The sequence below is a fragment of the Lotus japonicus genome, chromosome 2 (genome assembly GCF_012489685.1).
Source record: "Lotus japonicus ecotype B-129 chromosome 2, LjGifu_v1.2".
Lineage (NCBI taxonomy): Eukaryota > Viridiplantae > Streptophyta > Magnoliopsida > Fabales > Fabaceae > Lotus > Lotus japonicus.
The window spans coordinates 89,002,708-89,025,429 of NC_080042.1; the positions used below are offsets into that span (position 1 = coordinate 89,002,708).

The 22,722-nt window shown below is 36.0% G+C and overlaps 4 protein-coding genes across 7 annotated transcripts; 2 read left to right on the forward strand and 2 right to left on the reverse strand.

Moving 5' to 3' along the window:
- The first annotated feature begins 3,794 nt into the window (after nt 1-3,794).
- On the forward strand, nt 3,795-5,860 carry LOC130740746 (scarecrow-like protein 15). Its single transcript, XM_057593427.1, has one exon. It carries the CDS (start codon nt 4,022-4,024, stop codon nt 5,510-5,512), a length of 1,491 nt encoding a protein of 496 aa, XP_057449410.1. The 5' UTR covers nt 3,795-4,021; the 3' UTR covers nt 5,513-5,860.
- Nucleotides 5,861-7,460: 1,600 nt separating this feature from the next.
- Nucleotides 7,461-10,874, forward strand: LOC130740748 (HVA22-like protein k). Its single transcript, XM_057593432.1, has 8 exons — nt 7,461-7,589; nt 7,721-7,779; nt 7,874-7,971; nt 8,772-8,823; nt 9,048-9,111; nt 9,777-9,872; nt 10,092-10,164; nt 10,245-10,874. The coding sequence occupies exons 1-8, from the start codon at nt 7,554-7,556 to the stop codon at nt 10,394-10,396; spliced, it is 630 nt and encodes a 209-aa protein (XP_057449415.1). The 5' UTR covers nt 7,461-7,553; the 3' UTR covers nt 10,397-10,874.
- Nucleotides 10,875-11,545: 671 nt separating this feature from the next.
- Nucleotides 11,546-15,749, reverse strand: LOC130740747 (G-box-binding factor 1). 4 transcript variants are annotated; one of them, XM_057593431.1, is made up of 12 exons: nt 15,480-15,749; nt 14,343-14,480; nt 14,210-14,254; nt 14,014-14,103; nt 13,832-13,921; nt 13,488-13,648; nt 13,332-13,389; nt 13,035-13,083; nt 12,767-12,954; nt 12,452-12,529; nt 11,999-12,150; nt 11,546-11,913 (listed from the first exon to the last, which is right to left on the reverse strand). In XM_057593431.1, the coding sequence occupies exons 2-12, from the start codon at nt 14,403-14,405 to the stop codon at nt 11,904-11,906; spliced, it is 984 nt and encodes a 327-aa protein (XP_057449414.1). In that variant the 5' UTR covers nt 14,406-14,480; nt 15,480-15,749; the 3' UTR covers nt 11,546-11,903. The 4 variants fall into 4 exon arrangements, with proteins under 4 accessions (XP_057449414.1, XP_057449412.1, XP_057449411.1 ...); XM_057593429.1 differs by having other exon boundaries at nt 12,025-12,150; nt 14,343-14,445; nt 15,480-15,742; XM_057593428.1 differs by having other exon boundaries at nt 12,025-12,150; nt 15,480-15,741.
- Nucleotides 15,750-19,000: 3,251 nt separating this feature from the next.
- Nucleotides 19,001-22,162, reverse strand: LOC130737233 (serine/threonine/tyrosine-protein kinase HT1-like). Its single transcript, XM_057588989.1, has 6 exons — nt 21,957-22,162; nt 21,113-21,245; nt 20,406-20,601; nt 20,202-20,323; nt 19,939-20,094; nt 19,001-19,835 (listed from the first exon to the last, which is right to left on the reverse strand). The coding sequence occupies exons 1-6, from the start codon at nt 22,160-22,162 to the stop codon at nt 19,308-19,310; spliced, it is 1,341 nt and encodes a 446-aa protein (XP_057444972.1). The 3' UTR covers nt 19,001-19,307.
- Nucleotides 22,163-22,722: the final 560 nt, after the last annotated feature.

Here is a 22,722-nt window from a genome sequence, read left to right on the forward strand (position 1 = left end):
TCTGGCTTATTCCTACTCTTACTCAAGATCTTTAAAATGTTTTCTTAAAGATGTTAAAACAATTTGAACCAACAAAACAAAATTGAAAACAATTAACATACGGGCTCTTTTAGGGTGGTTGCGCGTGAGTTTTTCGTTTTTCATTTTCAAAACAAAATGTGTTAAGAAAAAATTGAGTTGAAATAATTTTTTACTTTATTCAAAACGGTGTTAATTTAATTTTTAAAACCACAAAAAATGATTTTATGATTATGATTTTTAGTTTCAAGAACATGTAACTGACAACTACCACATCTGCTATCACTATCATTAACCTTTCTGTCCCTGAGAGTTAGCTCAAGTGGGATGAAATAGGGGACATAAGGGTTGGGGAGGGGAAGGTCCAGAGTTCGAATCTTGGAAGAGAAATTTGAAGGGATTTTCTAACTTACTAATAACTAACCACTAACATTTGTCTATCAAAAAAAAAAAACTACCCTCCTCTATCACCACTAAGAGCATCTCCAATGGGGGTTGCTTAAATCCAGTTGGCAACTTAGCAAACGTTGCTTATTTTGGAACACCACTGGAGCAACATGATGTGGCAGTTGGGTTGCTTAAATTTAAGCAACGGTTGCTTATTTAAGCAACGGTTGCTTATTTTCTCTATCCTTACTTTTTGACTAAAAAATCATATTTTCTCTTTCATTCATGTACTTGTATAGTGTCATTACCTTGAAATAATATAAATATAAGAGGTATAATGAGACCCAACTAAAAGTAAACTAAGCAACGGTGGTTGGAGCGAATTTTGCTTGGGTTGCTTAAATCCTATGTGTTAGTCTGGACCCACCGAAATAGTTTTTAAGTAACTCAACTAGCAATTATGAATTGAAGATGCTCTAATATGCTGCCGCAATCACAACCACTAACACTTCCAATGTCATCGCCACGTCACTACCACCATACATGCTCTTTTAGGGTGGTTGTGAGTTTTTGGTTTTTCATTTTCAAAACAAAATGTGGTAAGCAAAAATTGAGTTGAATATTTTTTACTTTATTTCAAAACGGTCTTAATCTAATTTTTAAAAACACAATAAATGATTTTATGATTATGGATTTTAGATTCAAGAACATGTAACCGACAACTACTCATCACCATCACTACCCTCCTCTACCACCACTAATGTTGCCGTCATCACAACCACGTACACTTCCAATGTCACCGCCACATCACTACCACCAACTGCCACCCCTTGGAATCGATAGCTTCCCACCCCTTAATGTAGGCCGATTTCACACTAAAATTACCATCAGGTGTGTTGCATCCCAAACCAAACCAGCACACTCTCCTCCATCAGACTAAAATTGTCATTTCTTGATCTCTAGATTTCTTTTTAGTTTTTACTACTGATTGATGTTTGAGTAAACTTATGAGTAAAATAAATAGTTTATGTCAACTTTATATGCTATTATGAGGTGAAATTTTATATTCATATATTTTTTCATGAATATCAAACAAACATAATTCTTTTCAAGATTATAAGAAAATTATAAAGATATAGAATAGAGAAAATTTATTTATTTCAGGATGCCCTGCAATTACTAATTAATTAAAATAATATTTTATTTTAAAATAATTAGTATCCAGCCCTGTCTTATCCCCATTAATGTTACTCATCTATCTATTTGTGATCAGACATCGACAAAAATTCCTTTTGAAGTGAACCGTCTGAATTGGTAACATCATTCATCGAAGCACAATGAACAAACAAAACAAAACAAGCACAATGAAGCACAAATCTTTGAGTCTTTCACCTCAGCCACAAACGTGTGCTAAAATGTCTCACATCAACTAAGATGATGATAGCACAGCCAGAGATAGAGAAAAAGATGACCACGTATATAAAAATGTGGAGGAATCTCACGTTGAAAATAAATAGCTATTAGTGGGAGGAAAAGGCAATTGAATCGAGGGTGATATTTATTGTATATTTCTCAATGCAACAACATATCCTTAAATGGATCCCCCTGTAGTAAATAAAGCTTTTTGTGTGCCGTCATACCATGAACATATCATAGCAGATAGAAGATCCTTCCTCCACTCAAATGAAGAAAATATCACATCCTCCACTTCTTCAACACCCTTTAGCTTTTACCCCCCTTCACTTTTGCAATGGTCGACCTCTTTATATATCTATCTCCAATGATATGAACGGAATCTCTCTTCCTCTTCTTTTGTATTACACAAGCTTCCCTGTCTCCATCGCTCACTCCCTTATAAACCTTAATCGTTAAGGCAATATAAGTGTTGAAATTGTTTCTACTATTTAATTAATATTGAATATTCATCTATGTTGAGTATGATCAAATTTACTTAGTGTAATTGTAGCACCAACATGTGTAAACACTAAGAGTGAAAGAAAAGAGTAAAACAAAGTAATAAATGTGATATGATGTCATAAAAATTAAAATGAGATATCAAGGGAAAATTTTGATGTATATGAGATTTCTATGCATAAAAATTGAATAATAAAATGATCCTCAACCAAAATAACAATTAAAAAGAAGCGATCATGAAGAAAACGAGGTTAAGGCAAACAACAAGTGTGTTCTCTACTTTATTGCCAAGTTTTCAATATAAATTATATATGAAAATTTTATTTAGATGCATATTCGAAAGGATGATTATATCATTTTATTTATGCATAATTGCATATGATGATCACGTTTTCCACGGTTCTGATAGTAGTTACCTGCTATATAAAACACCCATACCAAATAAACTGAGATGAGAGTACAGCCACACATGATAAATGTCAAAGTGACGATTGGCATTGTCAATATAATTAAGAAGATCCTAATTCACTTATTAGCCTGAAATTTTACAAAGTTTAAAGCATAGGTTGAATAACTTCAACACCTCTTTCGACCTTAAATTGGAAAGAAATGAAAGGCTTAACATCCTTCATAAAAATATAGACTAAGAAAGAGACATATATGCAGTTGACAAAAGAAGACTCTTAAGTATTATGTATAAAGTGTAATGTGATGATTATTCATCTCATTCCTTAATCATGTGTTCAAGGTTTACAGCTTAATATCAGGAGAATTGTAACTCCTAAAATCATATCTTAGTCTAAAAAAAAATAGAAGGAAGACTCACCTTTGAAAGGAAGAATCAAGATTTCATGAAATGAAGTTTTAACGGCTAATATTAGCTAGGTGTGAACGTAGCAGTGCCAAAACTTTCCGCAAAGCATGGTAGTTAATGATGGACCTTTCCCTGAGCTTTTCTTTTGTCTTTTTAAATTTCTTTCTGGGATGGGTAATGCTATAACTATTGCTGTCCTGGGGTCCATTTAGAATCTTTTTGGGGCCCACGGCCCACTTTAAAAAAAGGCTTAACTTGGGTCTTTATGGTTTAAGCCTTTAACGCCATTATTTCACTATTTTGTTGTTGTTTTATAGTTTAAGTCTATATCATTAATCCACCTAAAATTAACTAGAGAGTGAATATATGATTTGTGATATAATCTGAAATGCAGATAAAAGATTAAAAGAAAATGTGCGAAAATGAAGTGTTAGTGTTAATGAATGATTGAGTTGTTTAAATGACATGAATTAATATATCTATAAAAAATCATATTGATCCATTGAGTTGTGAGTTAGTAACTCACATGAGTCATTTAGATAATCCCTGAATGATTAGACGTCTTAACTCTTCACCTTGAAGTGTTTTATTACATGTATTCCAATTCCAATATGAAATTAGCATGAGAGTTATTTCACTCATGACTCATCCTACATAAAAGAAGAACATAAAAGATTATAAGACAGCCCCACACCACCATGGCATACCCTTTATGAGCACTCACGCAAAGATAAACAAAAGGTAACAATCATAGCAACCAAAAGCTTCATTAATAAAGCCTCCTTCTCCTTCCTCCATATCCCACTCTCACAACAACACCTCTTGTAAGTTGTATTATCATTCAGAAAGAAACCAACCACAAAGCACCTTCAGCTTTCGCACTTGGCAATGAGAGTTCCCGTTTCATCACCCCCACACGCCATCCCAAAACCCACCACCACCACAATCACAGGCCCCTACAATTACGAGCCCACTTCAGTCCTCGACCTCTGCCGGAGCCCAAGCCCAGGCAGCGTCCCTCAAAAGCCCACCCAAGACTGTCCGGAGCTCGACGACCATGCTCTACATAATCTCGACTGGGACTCCATCATGAACGACCTCGGCTTCCACGACGACACCACCACCGCCACCACCGCACACATTTTCCCCCCTGTCACCGACTTCACACCCTTCGATCAAGCCGCAGAACTCACCGTCACCGGCGACATGTACGGTTACAACTTCAACTACCCCACCCTCGACAACCACCACAGCAACAACAACAACACCAACGTCTTAGATTCCATCATCGAAGATCTCATCCGCGCCGCTGATTGCTTCGACACCAACCAACTCCAACCGGCGCAGATGATATTAGAGCGGCTCAATCACCGCCTACGATCTCCCACCGGAAAGCCACTCCAGCGAGCGGCGTTTCACTTCAAAGACGCGCTCCAGTCTCTCCTCTCCGGTTCGAATCCGCCACGGGTTTCTTCCATGGTGGAAATCGTGCACGGAATGAGAACCTTCAAGGCGTTCTCCGGAATCTCACCGATCCCGATGTTCTCCATCTTCACCACCAATCAAGCCCTCCTCGAATCGCTGATTCACTCCTCCTCCTGCTTCCTTCACATCATCGACTTCGAAATTGGACTCGGGATTCAATACGCTTCTCTCATGAAGGAGATTGCAGAGAAGGTTGAGACCGGTAAAATTGGTTCACCGGTTCTACGAATAACCGCCGTCGTTCCTGAAGAGTACGCCGTCGAGAGCACTCTGGTTCGTGAGAATCTTGTTCAGTTCGCTCAAGAGCTCAGGATCCGTGTCCAGGTTGAGTTCGTATCGCTGCGGACGTTCGAGACGGTGTCCTTCAAGGCGGTGAAGTTCGTCGACGGGGAGAGGACCGCCGTGCTTCTGTCTCCGGCGATATTTCGTCGGCTCGGGTCTGCAGCTGCTTTTATGGCGGACGTGCGGAGCGTCTCGCCGTGCGTGGTGGTTTTTGTGGACGAGGAGGGGTGGGCGGAGGCGGCGGCTGAGGCGAGTTTCCGGCGCGGCGTGGTGAGCAGTCTGGAGTTTTACTCGATGATGCTGGAGTCGTTGGATGCGTCGGTGGTTAGTGGAGGAGGCGGTGAATGGGTGAAGAGGATTGAGATGCTGCTTCTGCGACCGAAGATGATGGCGGCGGTGGATAGCGCGGGAAGGCGGATGCCGCCGTGGAGGGAGGCGTTTTACGGTGCTGGGATGAGGCCGGTTCAGTTAAGCCAGTTCGCGGATTTTCAAGCGGAGTGTTTGTTGGCCAAGTCACAAATAAGGGGATTCCACGTGGCTAAACGCCAGGCTGAGCTGGTGCTTTTCTGGCATGAGCGGGCCATGGTTGCCACGTCAGCTTGGCGTTGTTAAGAATAGGCCCATCTAAAGATTTAATCGGGATTAGAGTATACTGTAAACTAAGGTTAATAGGTATATCAGCTTTCAACTTGCAAGTACAATGCAATATTTTAAAATTATCATTAGTGTGATGCAAAATCTAATTTAGGCATCTTGCAAATGGTAAAAAGGGAAGGGGAGAATGTAATCTAATCTAATCTTAGTACTATCTAATATCTTGAACTAGAGTCTTTGTTGGAAATACTTGTTATCATAGTGAACTTTGTTGGAATACTAGTCCTCCATTGATACTTATTTTGTGATGATTATTTTATCATCACAAAAGTGAATGTTGATGATTGTCTCTCTTCATTTAGTTTACACTCTTCTATGCCTTTTTATTGAGTATTTTGCTACACAACTTAAAAATCAAAGGTTCATGTGACAAGGATTTTAAGTTTGGAATAAATTTTCATTCTTTTATATTTTCTTCCAATTCATATTTTTTGGTCAAATATGTTTAAGTCCGTCTAATATAGAGTCAAAATTCAAAGTGTGATTCATATGATGGTAGATTTCTTTTACTTTTAGGCCATTTTATGGTGATTCAGTGCACACTACAGAGGAAAATATTGAAAATGATATGCCATGCTCACTTATCAGTTGTTCATTTTTGTCATTGACTTGGATGTTTGATAGCTTAAGATTTCCATGAGGAATGACCTCCTTTCCATCCAACTTCCTGTGCATGAAGGCCAAATCACTTGCAATCCTAAATGCTATATTAAAGCGCATAAAAGTTTCCCTTGGGAATTTTTTTTCTACATGCTATATAATCTGCATAAAACTATAAAGTCTTTGTTAATACCCTGTACTGTTAATTCATATTAATGCGGCAAATGGAAGGTTTCAGCTAGTATTGTGCAAACTAGCTGTCTTAATATACATGTGACATGAGCAGCAAAATGTTGAAATAGAATGTGTTTGGGATGAGTGTAGTACTGTGAACGAGTAGTCAAGTAAAACCAGTTCTTAAATCAATTTTTATGCGTAACAGGTTCTTGAACCAGTTTGTGGATATTGAAACTGGTTTGGAAAATAAGTTCTTGTTCACCGAATCAAAGAATCAATTTGGTTTGATTCACACATGCCACAACCGGTTTGGTTTAATTTCTTAAACCGCCACTTTCCCAATTCACTTCAATTCTTTACTTGAACCTTAGCTATAAATAGTGCTTTAAAATACATATAAATAAGAAACTTCACAAAAAAAATTGTTGAAGGGTATATTTTTTAAGAATCACTTTTACCTCAAGCATGTATCGTGATTTTATACACATTTGGTTGCTTTGCATTAAAGAGTGAAATTACACATTTCAAGGGAGAAAATGTAGGTGACTTATTGAATTTTTTTTTTATTCGTAACCATAGGTATCTCTCAATCCTATTTGACCTAAATGTGGTAAAGACTAAAGGTGCACCTAAGAGTGCGTTTTTTTAAGAATCGAACTTTCAATTTCAGGAGTTCAAACAATCACTTTTAACAACTCACAACTAATAAAGAAACAAATACATACTAAAATGTTACGTGCTTTGTTATTTACAAAATTTAAATAGTTAAGTTTTGATCATAAATAAAAATTAAATTTTCCTGCATAAAAGTGTGATAAAAAAAACGGAAAATTTATAGGAAAATGATTTGTTGGGAGAATCCTACTCACTTAATTTGACCCAGAGTTTCAAGGGGATAAGTCTCATGCTTTTGCCATGATACTTTTGGTGAAAAAATATTTTACAATTTACTATAATCTTTTTTTTTGTCAATCAATTTATTATAATCAAACTTGGTTGTATCTTTTGGGTTGGAGCTTGTTCTTCTATTGGGCTGGAGTTGAGTATAATAGTGGAGGAAAAAAATAATATTTGCACACAAAAAAATAATTTTCACCAAAAAATTAATGATAATAACATAAGTTTCAAAAAAAAAATGATAATGAGCATAAAGTGGAAGTGCAGCGAAACTTACTTTCGAAGTTAATGTTGGAAGGGAAGGGAAGGTGATTCAGAGTTGGGAATGGCTGCTCTCCTTGGATCAAACCTTACCAGCGAGGTACGTACTTTGCATCTTCTTCTTCTTCGCGCTCTCATATTCTAATTTTCTTTCTTCAGCTAGGGTTTTCATTCCTCATCTTGCTATGTATTTTATTTTCATTGAAATCGCGTTGTTACTATTTGGTGCAGGTTGGACTCCGATTGCTCCTTTGTCCTCTTGGTTCCAACGTTGTCATTCGGACGGCATGGTCACTATTTTCGATTCGTTATTACCTCTTATCATTTTAAAGGTGGTTTATAAACTTGTTAATTTAATGTTTGACTTTCTGTGTTTTTTTGCAGCTGTTCTGTTGGAATTGCTTTGCCTGTGTACTCTACATTCAAGGCAATAGAGAGCAAAGATCAAGATGCTCAGAATAGGTGTCTTCTCTACTGGGCAGGTATGGATTTCACTACCCTTTTCTCTATTGATCTTTATGCACCATCCCCTAATTTTCGAGACTGTGAGATAGATGGGCGGTTCGATTGCTAATGTGACTGACTATTCAACACCGCTTCTATCTATTTTTTAAGGAGAGCCTAGCCTCTCTGTTGTTACTAGATTGTGAATGACAGTAATGTTTAATTGAGGTTCTTGTTCTAGTGACAATATAGCAATTCAGGAGCCATTTCATAAAAAATTGCTTAGTGGTATGACCAGATATATGTAAATTTCACCAAATTATGGTTTAAAGATCACGCTGATGCTTTTATTTTAGAGGGAGTTTCTAATTTATTGGTTCTGGTTATGTTGCATTTTCGACCTTCACCTAGACGGGTGAATAGAATTTTATCTTCCCTCTATCTGTATGCATCCTGCTGTACTCCAGAGTCCAGACTTCTTGTCATTGGACTCGATGTTGATAAACGTTTGTTCCTGAGCATCTTTAAGTTGCTATGACTGATGAGAAGAGTGAAGGAAGCATATATAAGCCCAACAACACACACATTGATTTATCAGATGCCGAAAATCAGATCAGAAAAATGGGTTGCAATTTCTAGTCTTAAGTATTAATGTATAAAAGTTTTCTACAGCTAACACACCACATCCTATTCTATATCTGATATGAAGTTCCGTAAGTCTAATACATCCCCGATTATGATAATTTAACTCAGTCCCTTTGTATTACCTTGTCTGAACATAACCCATATTCTATTATATTGACTGATATTTTTTTTTCTTTGGTTTTGATTTTTACAGCCTATGGTTCATTCAGTCTCGTTGAAGTATTCACGGACAAGCTTATTTCTTGGTATAGTTTGATTTATCCTAATTCAATAAGTTGGTTGTATTGGGTCGTTCTCGTTCCCCTTTAATTTGCAAAGGTCTACTCCTCCCTTAATATAGGATACACTACCTTCATATAACAATGTTCTCTCTCATTCTTGACTTTTAACAAAATTCGCTCTGGATTGTTAGTTTTGTGTGAACCGTAATGAACTAAATCACTTATAATTTTATTTTAATTTTTTGCAGGGTTCCTATGTACTATCATGTGAAGTTCGCATTTCTTGTTTGGCTTCAACTTCCACCGACCAATGTGAGTTCGATAAAGACTCATAATTTCTTGAGTCTATTGATATTTTCTCTGATGTATAATTTTGTTATATCTTTTTGTATTATATCTTATGTCCTCATGCCATTTCCTCTATCACCCTTTCCTATTCTCTATCACCCTTTACCTTGATTATTGTATTTTTCATTTTTCATTTTTCAAAACAATCTGCAATTCACCTGGACTTTTATGAGCGGACTGAGATCTTTGCTGAAGTTGAGTTTTTATCATTTTTTTGTGCTTGACATGTGCCCTTCCGTTCTAGGAAGTAGGCTAGAATCATCATCTGAATAATGACATAGCCCATATCAACAATTTCTGGGAACACAAAAGGGGACAGCTAAAACCATTAGATTGCTCTTGGATTTGTGCAGAGTTTTATGATACTATGCACAAGTACCTGTAAATTTAATCAGATGTCTGAGTTTTGCTACACGCAAGAAGTTCAAAGTTTAATCAGAGTAAAAACTTTGTCAAATATCCTTTATGATTAATAACTGATAAGTGGTGCAGTTAAATGAAGCTTTGATAGTATTCAATAACATTTTCACAGAAATGAGTTTATATTCTTTTGTAGACCATTTGTCTCTTTAATGCCTTAATTCTATTCTGTTTTTATTTTTGCTGATAAACTACTTGCGTTCAAGCAGGGAGCTAAACAGTTATATGTGAAGCACTTGCGCCCCTTCTTGTCGAGGCATCAGGCGAGAGTTGATCACATTTTAGGCCTTGCATATTCTGAAGTGGTTTGTCTCATAAATTGCTTTTTAACTTTATCAAGAATATTCTTATTATTCCATCAAAGATGAAAAAATCCAGGAGTATTCTTGTAGCTTGTTTACATTTGGAGTATCAAATTGATTGGTGTTAATCTGCTGGCAGAAGCAAACTTTCTCAGACTCCTCTTTGAAATTTAGCCTTCACAACTATATTTAACAATGGAATTTGACTTGTTACGCTTGCAGATCAAGCTAGTCACTTCACATCAAACAGAGATCCAATTTGTCAAAAACATGATAGCCAAAATAACTGGATCAGGTAAAACATTATGCTTCTGTGCTTTTCTATAGCTACTGCTCATGATGACAGTTACTAAACTACAAATTGAATTTCATTAGATGGGTCAGCGGGTCAAAGGTTGAGAAGCTCTCGTGAATCAGATAGATCGCTGCATCATGGTTCAGCTGAAGAATCTGCAGTGCCTTCTGATGACGAGTCTGGCCAAAACAATGATAGTGTTCTATCAGAGCGGTTTCTGAGAGCCAGATGAGTGCTGTCCCCAAGAGTTACCGTTGGTCTTGGAATTAGAGAAGCTAGGCGTCTATTTGTCTTTTTCATGTGTTTGAAATCGTTTTTTACATTGAAAAAAAAACCTTAAGCTTTTCTTGATAGGATGTGGTAGATGAATTTTCTGAGATTTACTGCTTATGGAAAGATCAGGAAGCTGTCAATATTTAGTTGATCAACATGTAGTTCCTAGAACACATTCGACACACACAGTCTCCACGTATCTTTTGTTGATTTTTATAGATTCACTAGTGAGTATATTTTTATAGATTCACTAATAAAGACCTTTTGTAGATTCACTAGTGAGTATATTTTTATAGATTCACTAATAAAAACCTTTTGTAGATTCAGTAATGAGCAACCTGGTTGCCTGAAGTTAGTTTTTCCCTGTAGTCTACAACTCTATATGCTCTAAATGATGAGCTAGATTGCCATCACTATTTATTTTTGAAGTTTTTTTCTTTTCGTCTTTTAACTATGCTTTAAATGATGAACTTATACTGTCGTTAAAATTATCTTCTATTTCGCTGGTTTAATTTCAATTAAAATAAGTTGAACGCATATTTCAATATACTAATGCTTTAATTTAAAATTTTGAAAAATCTAGATAAAATTTAATTTAATATTCACATTTTTGGCTCTGGATAATATTATATATTTATGATAAATTCAATAGCTTAAATTTAAACAATCACAGTTCATACGTCAATAGGTATTACTTAAATTTCATTTCTTAAAAATAATTTTGGTTGAACTGAAAAAACGTTAGAACCGATTCTTTATCATTGATCTCATTAAATACTTACCCTTGCTCATTTCTTAGGTATGAGGAAAAAAAACCTCGTAAGATTCAACTACTCAGTTCATGTTTATTTCTACTTAACATTTAGAAAAATATTTATTTTTAAACAAATTTCTATTAATAAAAAGGTTTCTCGTGTCAAAATACCAATGAGATTTATTGGTTTTTTTGTGGATGTCCTCTCTAAATTTTAGTTCATTGTTTCCGATCGCCGAGTATTGGAAATCAATTATAGGAAGAAAATTTTGTGAATAGCTTTTCGAGGTAAGAATTGATTCTAAGGAAAGAAAAGATGATCTATACATGCTAAAAGATGCTAGTTAGGAACTCTTGTGCCTTCAATGAGCTCACATGTTAATACAGTAAAATAAAATCGCGGTTCCAGCTTACAGGGAGTTTGAAAGTTGCAGCATCTTAACATCAATTGCAAATAAATTCTGAGCAGAAGTGTGATGTTAAAACATTAGCCTAAAATTGTCAATTTAAACATGGGCGGAATTACAATTGATGGGTTAATGCTATCAATTAGTAATTAAAAAAATCCTATTCTCTATTAGGCAATTGATAAAATCGCAGCTGTCAACTCGATCCTTGATCAGTTTCATCAATTTCAGCAGTTGCCGTTAGCATAGTGATAGAAAGGTGATTTATTCAAGGTTAGCAACTGCTTCAGGTCCACACAACAGATTCAACTCTTCCTGTACCCAGTAACTAGAGTCAGATGATGCATTTTTTATTTATGAAGATCAGATGATGCATTGCAAAATACAGCGCTAATAATACCTGTGGAGGAAAAACGGGCAGTTTACCTTGATAGAGTTATTTTCAGATGTAAGCTTCATGCACTCTTCAGATACTCTCTGAAGCTCTTCTCTCAAAGTTTGATTCTCATTCCCCAGCGACTCTACCCTCTTTTGTAATTCTTCACACTCAGCCTGATTGGAACACGAAAAGCAAAACTTGTAAAATGGTAGCATTGGATGTCAAACAAAGTTGTAAAATGCATGATAGCTTTCCAGCCTTCAAATATCAAACAAGAAGGGGCATTCCCGGTTTGGATTTTCTCCTGTGACATGACCACTTGAGAGATCTCAACCATCCAAATTCCAAAATATATTAGAAAAAAATATTTTGGATGGCTGAGATCTCTCTCTGGTGACATGCCACCTGGACACCGCCCTTAGCTTCACAATTAAAAAAGGGAGCATGAACCATGAAGTAGAAATTTCAAAGCACCTGCTTGCGTAGTCTTGACCTCCTAGCTGACTCTCTATTAGACAGTTTCCTCTTCTGTCTTTTCACCTCACGCTCGTCCTCCAGAAAAGAATAAGGGAAGAGAAAGGGAAAGTAAAGCTCTGTCAGGTAAAGGAACTAAAAGAATGCAAAGTCGCAACTTCATAATGGACTTCTATCTATGGGAAGTTCAGGGTATCAACAAAAACACTTCAGGTCAATTAGAATAAGCATAAAATTAATTAGATGTTAACTATGCAAAATAAAAAGTAACATGTGCCAAGACAATTTTTTAGAAAACTAAAGCAAGAATCATACTTGTCTCCATGGTTCACCAAGTGTGGCATCAGGTCCCATTATGGTTGGAGGAGTAGCATCTACCGATGCATTCCAAAACTCCACTCCAGTATTAAGATTAGTTGCAGACATTGATGCAACAGGCTTTCCTGGTACAGCTGATTGAGAAATGACCCCAACAGAGACAGAATTGTTCTGTGCGCTGGCTCCTGAAAAGGTGCAAACAATTACAAAAGTGTTTGAGAAACCATGTAGAAGAAAGATAATCAGAAAGAAGAATGAGTCATACCTTCAACAAGCATTTGGTTGAAGCTACCTTTCTTGTTTGTAGCCGATTCCTACGAAGACAGGCAATTCATTAGAATGAGATTTCAGGAAACAGAAAGGAAAGGAAAAGAGGTCAAAATGCTTTCAGTAAAACCAATTCATTAGAGACTTGCTGAAAATATTTAAGCAACATTGACAGCTAAGTGGAAAATATGAACGAGCCTATTAGATTAGATTTCACTTCAGGAATCATTTTATTATTTAGCAATATACTGTAAACAAGTGAGACCACAAGTACTGATGCTAAAGAGTAATATACCTGTTGGTTAGTTTGCTCATCACTAGCATCTGATGATCCCTCCGAACCACTTTCAGCACTGTTAATGAAATTTTGTCAAAATATTGATATAAAGGATGCAAACAGAGAAGAACGAACTCTCGAGAAGATCTAAAATTGACCAACGGCTTGCCAAACCTTTGTGAGATGCCATCATTTCCTGACCCTGAGCTTGCTTTTCCATTGTCTCTTGCTTTGGAACCAGTATTCGCAGACATTTTCTTTGAACTTTTCGCAGAAGCCTGATCTTTTCTATCAGGTCTCTTGCCTTCCATAACATTCTGTGGAGTGCTTAGAGTCTACCAAAACAATTGAAAAGCCAAAAAGAATAAATAACAAAGATTATCACTGAATTGCCAAAAACTATAACAGACCTAGCAAATAAAGTTGCCTAGCAACATGTGAATTCATCTTGTATAAGGAAATAATACACAGAATTCACATTTTTCTTCAGAGAGGTTGAGGGAAAATGGATGGGATACCGTTGTCATGCTAGGATGAGCATAGACAGCCCCAGGAGGATACATAGCTGGATAAGGAACAGGAGTACCATATGGTGGAATCAGGGGATGCTGAAAATAAAAATGAAAACTGCAAATGAGAACTTTCTCTGCCATATAGCATGCAAACATATATTACCAATGAAATATAATATAATATTTACCTGGCCTCCCCATATATAGGGATGGATAGCTGGGGAAGCAACAGTTGAGGCATAAAAAGGAGGTGGAGTGACTCCAGGAGCATAATAAGCCTAAATTAAGAGCTGACATGTTAGGTTCTAAAAAAAATTATAATTTGAAGAGACTTCACAAATACAAAAGCCTGATTAAAATGTCCAAATCATATTTTCCCCCAACCTGCATGGAGCTGGACCAGTCTGGATATGAAGGCGTCGGAGATATCTGCAGTTGATATTGAACATAAATGATAAGGACGTAGGAAAAAGGGCTAGAAGAATAAACAAATGGAGAGAACTAGTAAAGAAAGAACCTGAGTCGAAGAAGTTGAAGATGGTTTGGAAGGTTTATCCATGCTTTCTTCTCCAATTCCCATGCAGCTAACCACAGAATAACTGCCCTTTCAGTGCCACCAGCTGAAAATACTTCTAATCAGATCAAGTTCTGATAACTGTTTATATCACCTTGAACAAATACACATGTGAGAGACCATACTCTGAATAAAAAAAATATAAAGTCACTAATAACTAACACTCAATTTAACTATTAGCAACTCTCAAGTATAATCAAAAGGATGGAGTAAATGAGTTTAAAATATTATTTTGATCATTCTATTTCAAGGAGCGTGGTAAGCTGACCCTGCTCTTGATGAGATCTGAATATTGCTCTATCCCATTAACTAACTGGTTCTTTCCTCTAGATAACACCCAAGCAACAATCTCAAATCATTATGATATGACCAAATCTGAGAATTCAAGTTTAAATTAAAGTTCAACTAATTTCACTAAATTAAAAAGATGAAAATTAGTGCATGTTTGGTTTGGCCTTAAGTCAACGCCGATGTTATTTTACGTATCTCAACACACTAACGAATAAGCTAGAATTTGTGATTTTGAGTTTAACGTGGATAAGAGAAGTGGGATTTTGACAGTTGCCTTCAACGTGGATCCACGTCGAGTTCAATGAAATCCAAACGCACAACTTATACTTTCCAGATTGAGATGACGTTATTATACAGCTTCTAATTGCTTCATATAACAAATTGACGTTATTATACAGCTTCTAATTGCTTCATACAACAAATTGAGAGTAATGGAAAGATTGTGTTGGTGAGTGGTGACATTAATTTTTTTAGGTTGAATTTAATGTAATGTGAAATCCTCATTTATGTTGTGTAAACTTATCAATAAACTAAGCGAAATTAGGTCAAAGACGAGGTGGTGAATTGATACTATAGCTGCAATATACGTAATTGAAAAATTGGAATTCGAGAGAGGGCAAGCAGAATTCGGAGCAAAGCGAGTTTCATCCGAATCAAAATTAAGCAAAAGCAAAATTCAATGAGATTCTGAAGCTACAGAAGAAGAAAACTAAGCAAAGCACAAGCAGTATCACTATCATAATTCACAGGAAGAAAGAAAGAAAGAAAAAATTCAGGGGAGAGTGTGACCTGTATGTATCGATGGCGGAAAGAGAGGAGTGAAAAAACGGTGATGTGGAAGTCCAACTGGAATGAATGATGGATGATTTTAATTTAATTTTGTTTTGTTGTTGAGGTTTCTGTTTTGTACGGTACAGTAACAAACTAACAATAACAAACAAAGACCAAACAATGTGAATTGAAACAAGAAAACAGAGAGAGCGTGACTGAAAATACTAACAAACACGAGATAACGTTGGTTTTGGTTCATTCAACATTCAATTCAAGTTGTTGAAACAAGAGTTGGGGTTAGTTGGTTTGGGTTTAGGCCTTCTGAGGCGATATATGGCCCATTGAGTGGATGGATCACGTGACTCATCTCACAACTGTGTTGTGTGCCTCCCTGGATTATGGATAGGATAGGAGGAGGATAACATTAATTAACTATTGGGCCCTCCTAATTACTCTCATCCCTATCACTGTTTTTACAACTGGATTGATTATGTGTATAACCCTTTTCAATAAATTATTGAACCCTTAACTGGGGCATTAATTACCATGCTCATAATTATTATTAGAATTGTTAAAAATAATTAACCATTATTGTTTACTTTAATTATCTATTGAATGAGTGTTCATACGCAAAGATTTGATTTTGAGGCGACATTCAATAGAATCGCCACTGATTTGAACGGCAGTAAATACGTGCGTGTTTATATTTAAATGTAAGCAAAAATTGCATGTCGGTATCCGTATATGAGCATACAAAATTACTTCATCTGTTCTAAAATATAGGTTGTTTTAGAACTTATTAATTGATAAATATTTTGATTAAAATATCCCTATTTAAAGTTGTGTTATATTAAGAGAGAGAAATGTTATTATTGGTTAATTGGATAGTGAGAATTGTGATAGGTGAAAATTGGAGGTGGTAATTAAAAAATATAATATTAAATGAGGGTATGTGAGGAAGAAAGAGAGAAAAAATGCATTGGTTTGCAAAATAACTTATATTTTGAAACACAGTACAAATTCTAAAACAACTTATATTTTGGAATTAACTGAATAGTTAGTAAGACTATGAGCTGAATGATTGCGATATGCTAAAGAGTTTGTAATCTTGTTGGTTTCTCTATAGACATGAGTTACGAGGCAATAGTCAAACATAGATATGGACCTTCGGGTAAAATGGTTTTGAGGATGGAAAGGCATGTATTGACAATTCAATAATTCGGCATTTCCTCTGTTAAGCAAAAACATTATGGATCAAATATAGGAGTGACATGTACCAATAGGAAACTTACACTTAAATTATTTAGGCTAACTGCACTTTGGTCCTCACATTGTTCATTTGTGTGATTTTGGTCCCAAACAAACATCATTAGCATTTTTCGTCCCCTATGTTTAATAGGAAAAAAAATATAAAAAAAAAACCTAGAAAATTAAGAATCCAGAACCTTCTTCATCTTCTTCCAACACTTTCATCATCTTCAACATAAAACTCAAAAAAATCCAGAAAACAAAAAATCAATCTCCTCTCAAACCCACTCACCATCAAACACCTTACACAAAAATATCAATCTCCTTCATCCCCATGACCTCAATCATCTTCATCATCTTCATCCCCACCATCCCTTAAATAACACAAAATCCCCATTCTTTCTTAAACACCAAAGCACCACAACCCCAAATCCTTTCCATTTCTCCTTTCACTCAGAAATCGAACTGCCCCAACCTAGATCTGAAGTAATTCCTTCTACGAAATCACTTTCTCCTTTTTCTTCGAAATTAAGATCTGGCAGCTCCACCACCACCTAGATCTCGCAGCACCTCCGTCACGTGGATCTCCACTCCGCGAAGCGCTGCGCCATCACCACCTCTGTTGAGCCCATAGCATTGTCGTCGCCTATCTCCATTTCTCCCTGAAGCTCTTCACTCACCGACTGTCGTTGTCGTGTCGCTTAGCTACTTCTGTGCTTTCTTCATCGTCGTTTGCAGATCTGCTTCGCTGGGAAAGGAGGGAGCGTGTGGGTGGCTCCTGACCTCTGGTCGGTTGAGGATGGCGGTCGGTTGGTCGGGGGCGTGGGTTAAGTCAGCGACGATGGTGCCCAGAGAGTGCGGCGGCGCAGCCTTGGAGGGACACCCAAGTGGAATCGCGAGGACTGGGGAAGCACGGCGGCGGCGCAAAGGAGAGCGCGACAGCGGTGGTTGAGTGGCGACAACGGCTGCACTAGGGAGGCAGTGGCGGCTGCTGTTTGGGAAGGAGATGACGAAAAAGTAAAAATTCGGTAAAAAAAAGGGAGGATCTGAAGGTGGTTTCAGGGTTGTTGTTGATGATGAATTGGGGGTGGAGAATATTTTACATACATAATTATTAAAAAATGTGAGGGCATATTTAGTAAGCTAATATTCAGTTGGGGTTATAATGTAAATTGTGTAAAAAAATTTAGTCAGCACTTGTTATATTAAGTGTTTATGCATTACTGGTACACCTCACTCCTGTAGCCTACACTCACATGAATTTATGGGTACCCAAACATGCACCCAATAATTCAACTACAACCTTTAGTTACAAGAGAGAAGGACTCATCTCAAAACCCATAAGATAACTGTCTAGAGGCCCTGGGACGCGTCCAATGCTCAACACAAGTAATACTAGTATACTACCCCTACCAATATTGGTGGAAAACCAAAAACCCATTTTCCAATGTCTTCCATGGCAACACCATTTGCAGAAATCACTTTCGGATTTGGAACAACAACATACATTGCCATCAATATTAATTTTCATCATACCAAGAGGAGTGAAAGCCATGTTAACTCTTTCAAGTTACGATAGTGACCGGGAAATTACAGATAACGTATCTTTATTAAAGCCTCATACTCCGCAACGAAGAAATCTTATAACTAAAACGATAAACAAACAGCTAATATATATAATCTTATTTTTGAAGAGTAGCATGTTCCTCCAATGCCATAAACGCCAACAAGTAACAACAAAGAGGATCCTCCATGTTGTGTTGCTTGTCGTAAGAGTTTTGGTGTGCTTGATATATTCTAATCAGTTCATCGAGAGAAGTCTGAAGAACTCATGATAAAAGAGAGTGGGAATGATATATACCAGCAACATTGTTCACGTCAACATGAATACTAGCAATTTGGGTCACGAGGGAGATAACCTACGAATACATCCCACATCCAAGAGCAGATAATAAGAGATAATATAGTTTTAGGCACCATTGGGGACATGGTCCCTAACATAATCAATAAGGGGCCTTCACGCTCACCCATCCACGAGTCAAGCCAAAAGCGAGTGTTTAGCTTTCTAATTGAAAAATACAGGCCTTCTTCGAGGATTGAGAGATGATGAGTAGATCGCTCTCCAAATGGGATAGCAAGTATATATAGGGTTTGGGGCCTCAAGTAAACTGGAGTACGAGAGAAGGGGAGAGGATGTAGGAGGGACAAATACAAATTTTAAAAAAGAAAGATCGAAGATGCAACCTGAAAAGAAAGTATCATATCATGAATCACAACCATCCACTAATAAAATAAAATATCAAAATCCAATGAGATGCAAAAATGGTGGACAAATACACCACTTTCTGAATGGAAGACCCATGACAAAATCCAAATTACTTAAGGACGGAAAACAAACCACTAGTAAAGTATCATATCCAATGAGACGCAAAAATGGTGGACAAGTACACCAATTTCTCAATGGAAGACCCTAGACAAAATCCAAGAACTGAAAACAAACTTATTGTCTTACCAAGACCATTAAAGATAAAAAGCATAAAAGGACCAAAAAGAGAGAGTTCACGAATTCAACAGGTCCTTGAATAAGGCTTTAGTAGCTCAGTCATCACCACCATGCTTCTTCTTGCTTGCAGCAGGCATGGTAAAGCAACTGAGGAAACAGTTAAAGAACCTCTTGAGCCTGCTTTTCTTTTTGGGCTTGCCATCCCCTGAATCAGAATCAGAGTCAGAATCAGGGGAGGGGGTGCTCTGAGCCTGGAGCCCGCCCTCAGTGGCGGGTTTCACAGTCACAGTGCCATGATCACCATCATGTTTGGAAATGTGTTCCACCCAAGAGCCTACACTCTGGTGCTCTTCCTCTTCCTCTGAACTTGAGCTGTCACTGTCTTCTTCCTTATCACCAGCACCAACATTGTTGCTTTCATTATATTTATCAACTTCCATTTCAATCTCAGCTAAGCGGGCAAGTCTAGTCTCTCTTTTTAACAGCACACACTCATCCCGAAGCTCCCAAAGCTTTTGAGTTATCTCCTTGAATTTTGGTCGGAGTTTTGGATCCTCTGCCCAACAAGACTGCAACAGGGGAACTACATATTGTGGTAACTCCTCCACACTTGGCCTCACATTCTGCATGCAAACACCACCACAAATTGAAATTGAAAATGAAATTAGGAATTTTGTGTGTAAAATTTAGAACTAACCAACGAACTCAAATAGCAACAATACATACATTTACTGTGGCAAATGCTGCAGCCATGTTATGCAACCCCTTAAATGGAATTTGGTTTGTGATCAAGGACCACAGAACAATGGCGAAGCTGTACACATCTACCTTTTGATCATACCGTATCTTTGCTCCTTTTGGAAGTGGATCTTTGCTCAATAACTAATAATATGTATCCAGATATTATTAATTGGAAGATTTAAACATAAATATGATGGAGATTTCATTTCAGAGACAAATATGAAATATATAAGAAGTATATATTATACCTCAGGAGCCATATATCGGTAAGTACCAGCCTCAGAAGTCATCTCATCACATGCATCATCTCTAGCTATCCCAAAATCAGCAAGTTTAAGATGCATCTTGTCTCCTGTAAGCAGCAAATTTCCTACACAAAACAAATTGAAGATTATTAGAAAAAATTCAATGGAAATTAAAGAACAAGGAATTTAGTAAAGATCAATTACTACCAGGCTTGAGATCACGGTGAATGATGCCATTTTCATGCAGATACTCCATGGCTTGAGAAATGTCGAGAGCAAAACCTAAAGATTGTTCCAAATCCATAGTCGTTGGGTACATGCTCCTCAAGTTTTTCTGCAGGGAACCACCTTCCACAAGCTCTGTTATCATCATCATTGATGGTTCAACAGAGGCACCAATAAACTGCAAAACAAGCATATACCATGCATCCTCAATGGTATCAGAATTGGACGATTTGAAGAAGAAATTGAAGTGATATTCAGGAGAGTGATGTTCAGAAGACAATTATACTAAGTTCTATGGTTGTGTTACCCTGAAGCAATAAAAAATTGGTTTACAAATTAAAAAGATTTTTCTGCAAATTAATTCTATTAAATGTTAGTCCTAAAAATATGTTTAATTTATTTGCTTGGACTTGTTATTCTATTTCATTTCTTAATCAAATAAAAAAAAAAACACACACAGAGAGAAGTTGGGGGTATAGATATAATATGACTTGGATATCAGAAGATACGTGTGTGTGTGACATATGAAGCAATAAGACATCCTCACTTGTATTAAGATTGATAGATTTTACAAGTATGTCAAACACAACAAGAAAGTACATGATATGTGTCATTTGAGAAGTAACTAATTAAACAAATACAGAGGTATTAATTCAAGTAAGTGAATTGCAGTCTATACAGGAAAATACCTTGACAATATTTTTATGTTGAATCTTAGACATCAAGTAAACTTCCTTCTGAAATCTTTTCTTACGTTCAGGTGAAGCATTCTCTGTCTTTTCTGGAAGCATGATCTTTACGGCAACAGGGCAGTCCTCATACCTGATCCATTATTAACAATAAAATATTTATTAATACATGTTTGGATCAAATAGTATTTATTAAAGCTTATACAGTACATTTAATTTCTAATATATATAAGCTTATTTTTATTTCAAGTTTTAATAATTAATTAGCCCTTAATTATATTATTTAAAATTTCAAGGACTATTGCATAATATTTTTTGGAGAATCAAAATAATATATTAATTATAATAGAAGAACTGAAATACAATTACATATAATTAAAATTAAAAATCATACTTTATCTCATACGCGCACACACTCATACATATATAATCACAATCAAAGGTAATTAGTTTTGCAAATAAACATAATTTTTTTTCTGTTCTCTCATTAGGGGATCTACTCTATCAAATAAAATGGCTATGGCAAATTGTTATTAACCAAAATTAAGATCCATGATAATATTCAAGTCATAATCAATTAGATCTAGCTTATGTTCAAAAAAAAATTAGATCTAGCTTTTCAAAAAAAAAATCCAAAAAGAATTATTGATCACAGTTCAAAGTCTGATCATGCATCATTCCATGTAATAACTAATAGTGGACTAAAAAACGGTAGAGTTTAAGTTTAAACTCGCAAGATCTGTGAATCATTCAAAACCATTAAATAAACGAATTAAGGATAAAGCTAAACATATATATGTGTAATTGAAAGAAAGAATATAAAAGCAAAGGGGTTTTCACGCACAATCCTTTGTGTACAATAGAGTCATTGCCTGCTCCTATCACTTCTCCGATGGTTAGCTTATCATGGTCAACTTGCAAGCTAGGAGCAATTTCAAAATTAAAACCATCATCTCTCCGATCATCACCATCGTTTGGCAAAGTATTTGACAGATGGAAGAGGCGGGCCATTAGCATAGTGGCTGGGAGCTGGGTATTTTCAGGTGCCATTGCTTAGTTTTGTTTGACAATAATGATTATGATAGGATTGTGTAGAAATGAAAATGCAATGTGTAACATTATATATAACAAACTTTTTTATGATAGATTTTCATTTTTGGACATTATCTCACTACAATGGATGTTTCGTGATAGATGATTACCTATTGACAACTAGTGATTTCTCAACAAAATTACCAAGTTCATATTATTTTCCTTTTTGTCGAGTTTTTTAATATTTTTTAATCTAATAATTTATAATTAATCCACTAAAAATACTTGTTTTATGCTCCCAAAAAGATATAGCACTAAAAAAATACTATGAGTTGTAAAATTCATAAAAATATTAATTACAAATATTACTTTTTTATTAAAAATAATATTTTTTTTATCATTATTCTCTAACCATATCATTATTCTCTATTCATGCATTACTTTTATATTTTTCTAAGGCCCAGAAAAGTTAGAATCAAATTGGAGATTTTTATATTTATTGCCATTTGATGAGAAAAATAGATTTATTACTTTTAAAAAATAAATAAATATTTATTACCGTATACTGCACCAAAGTT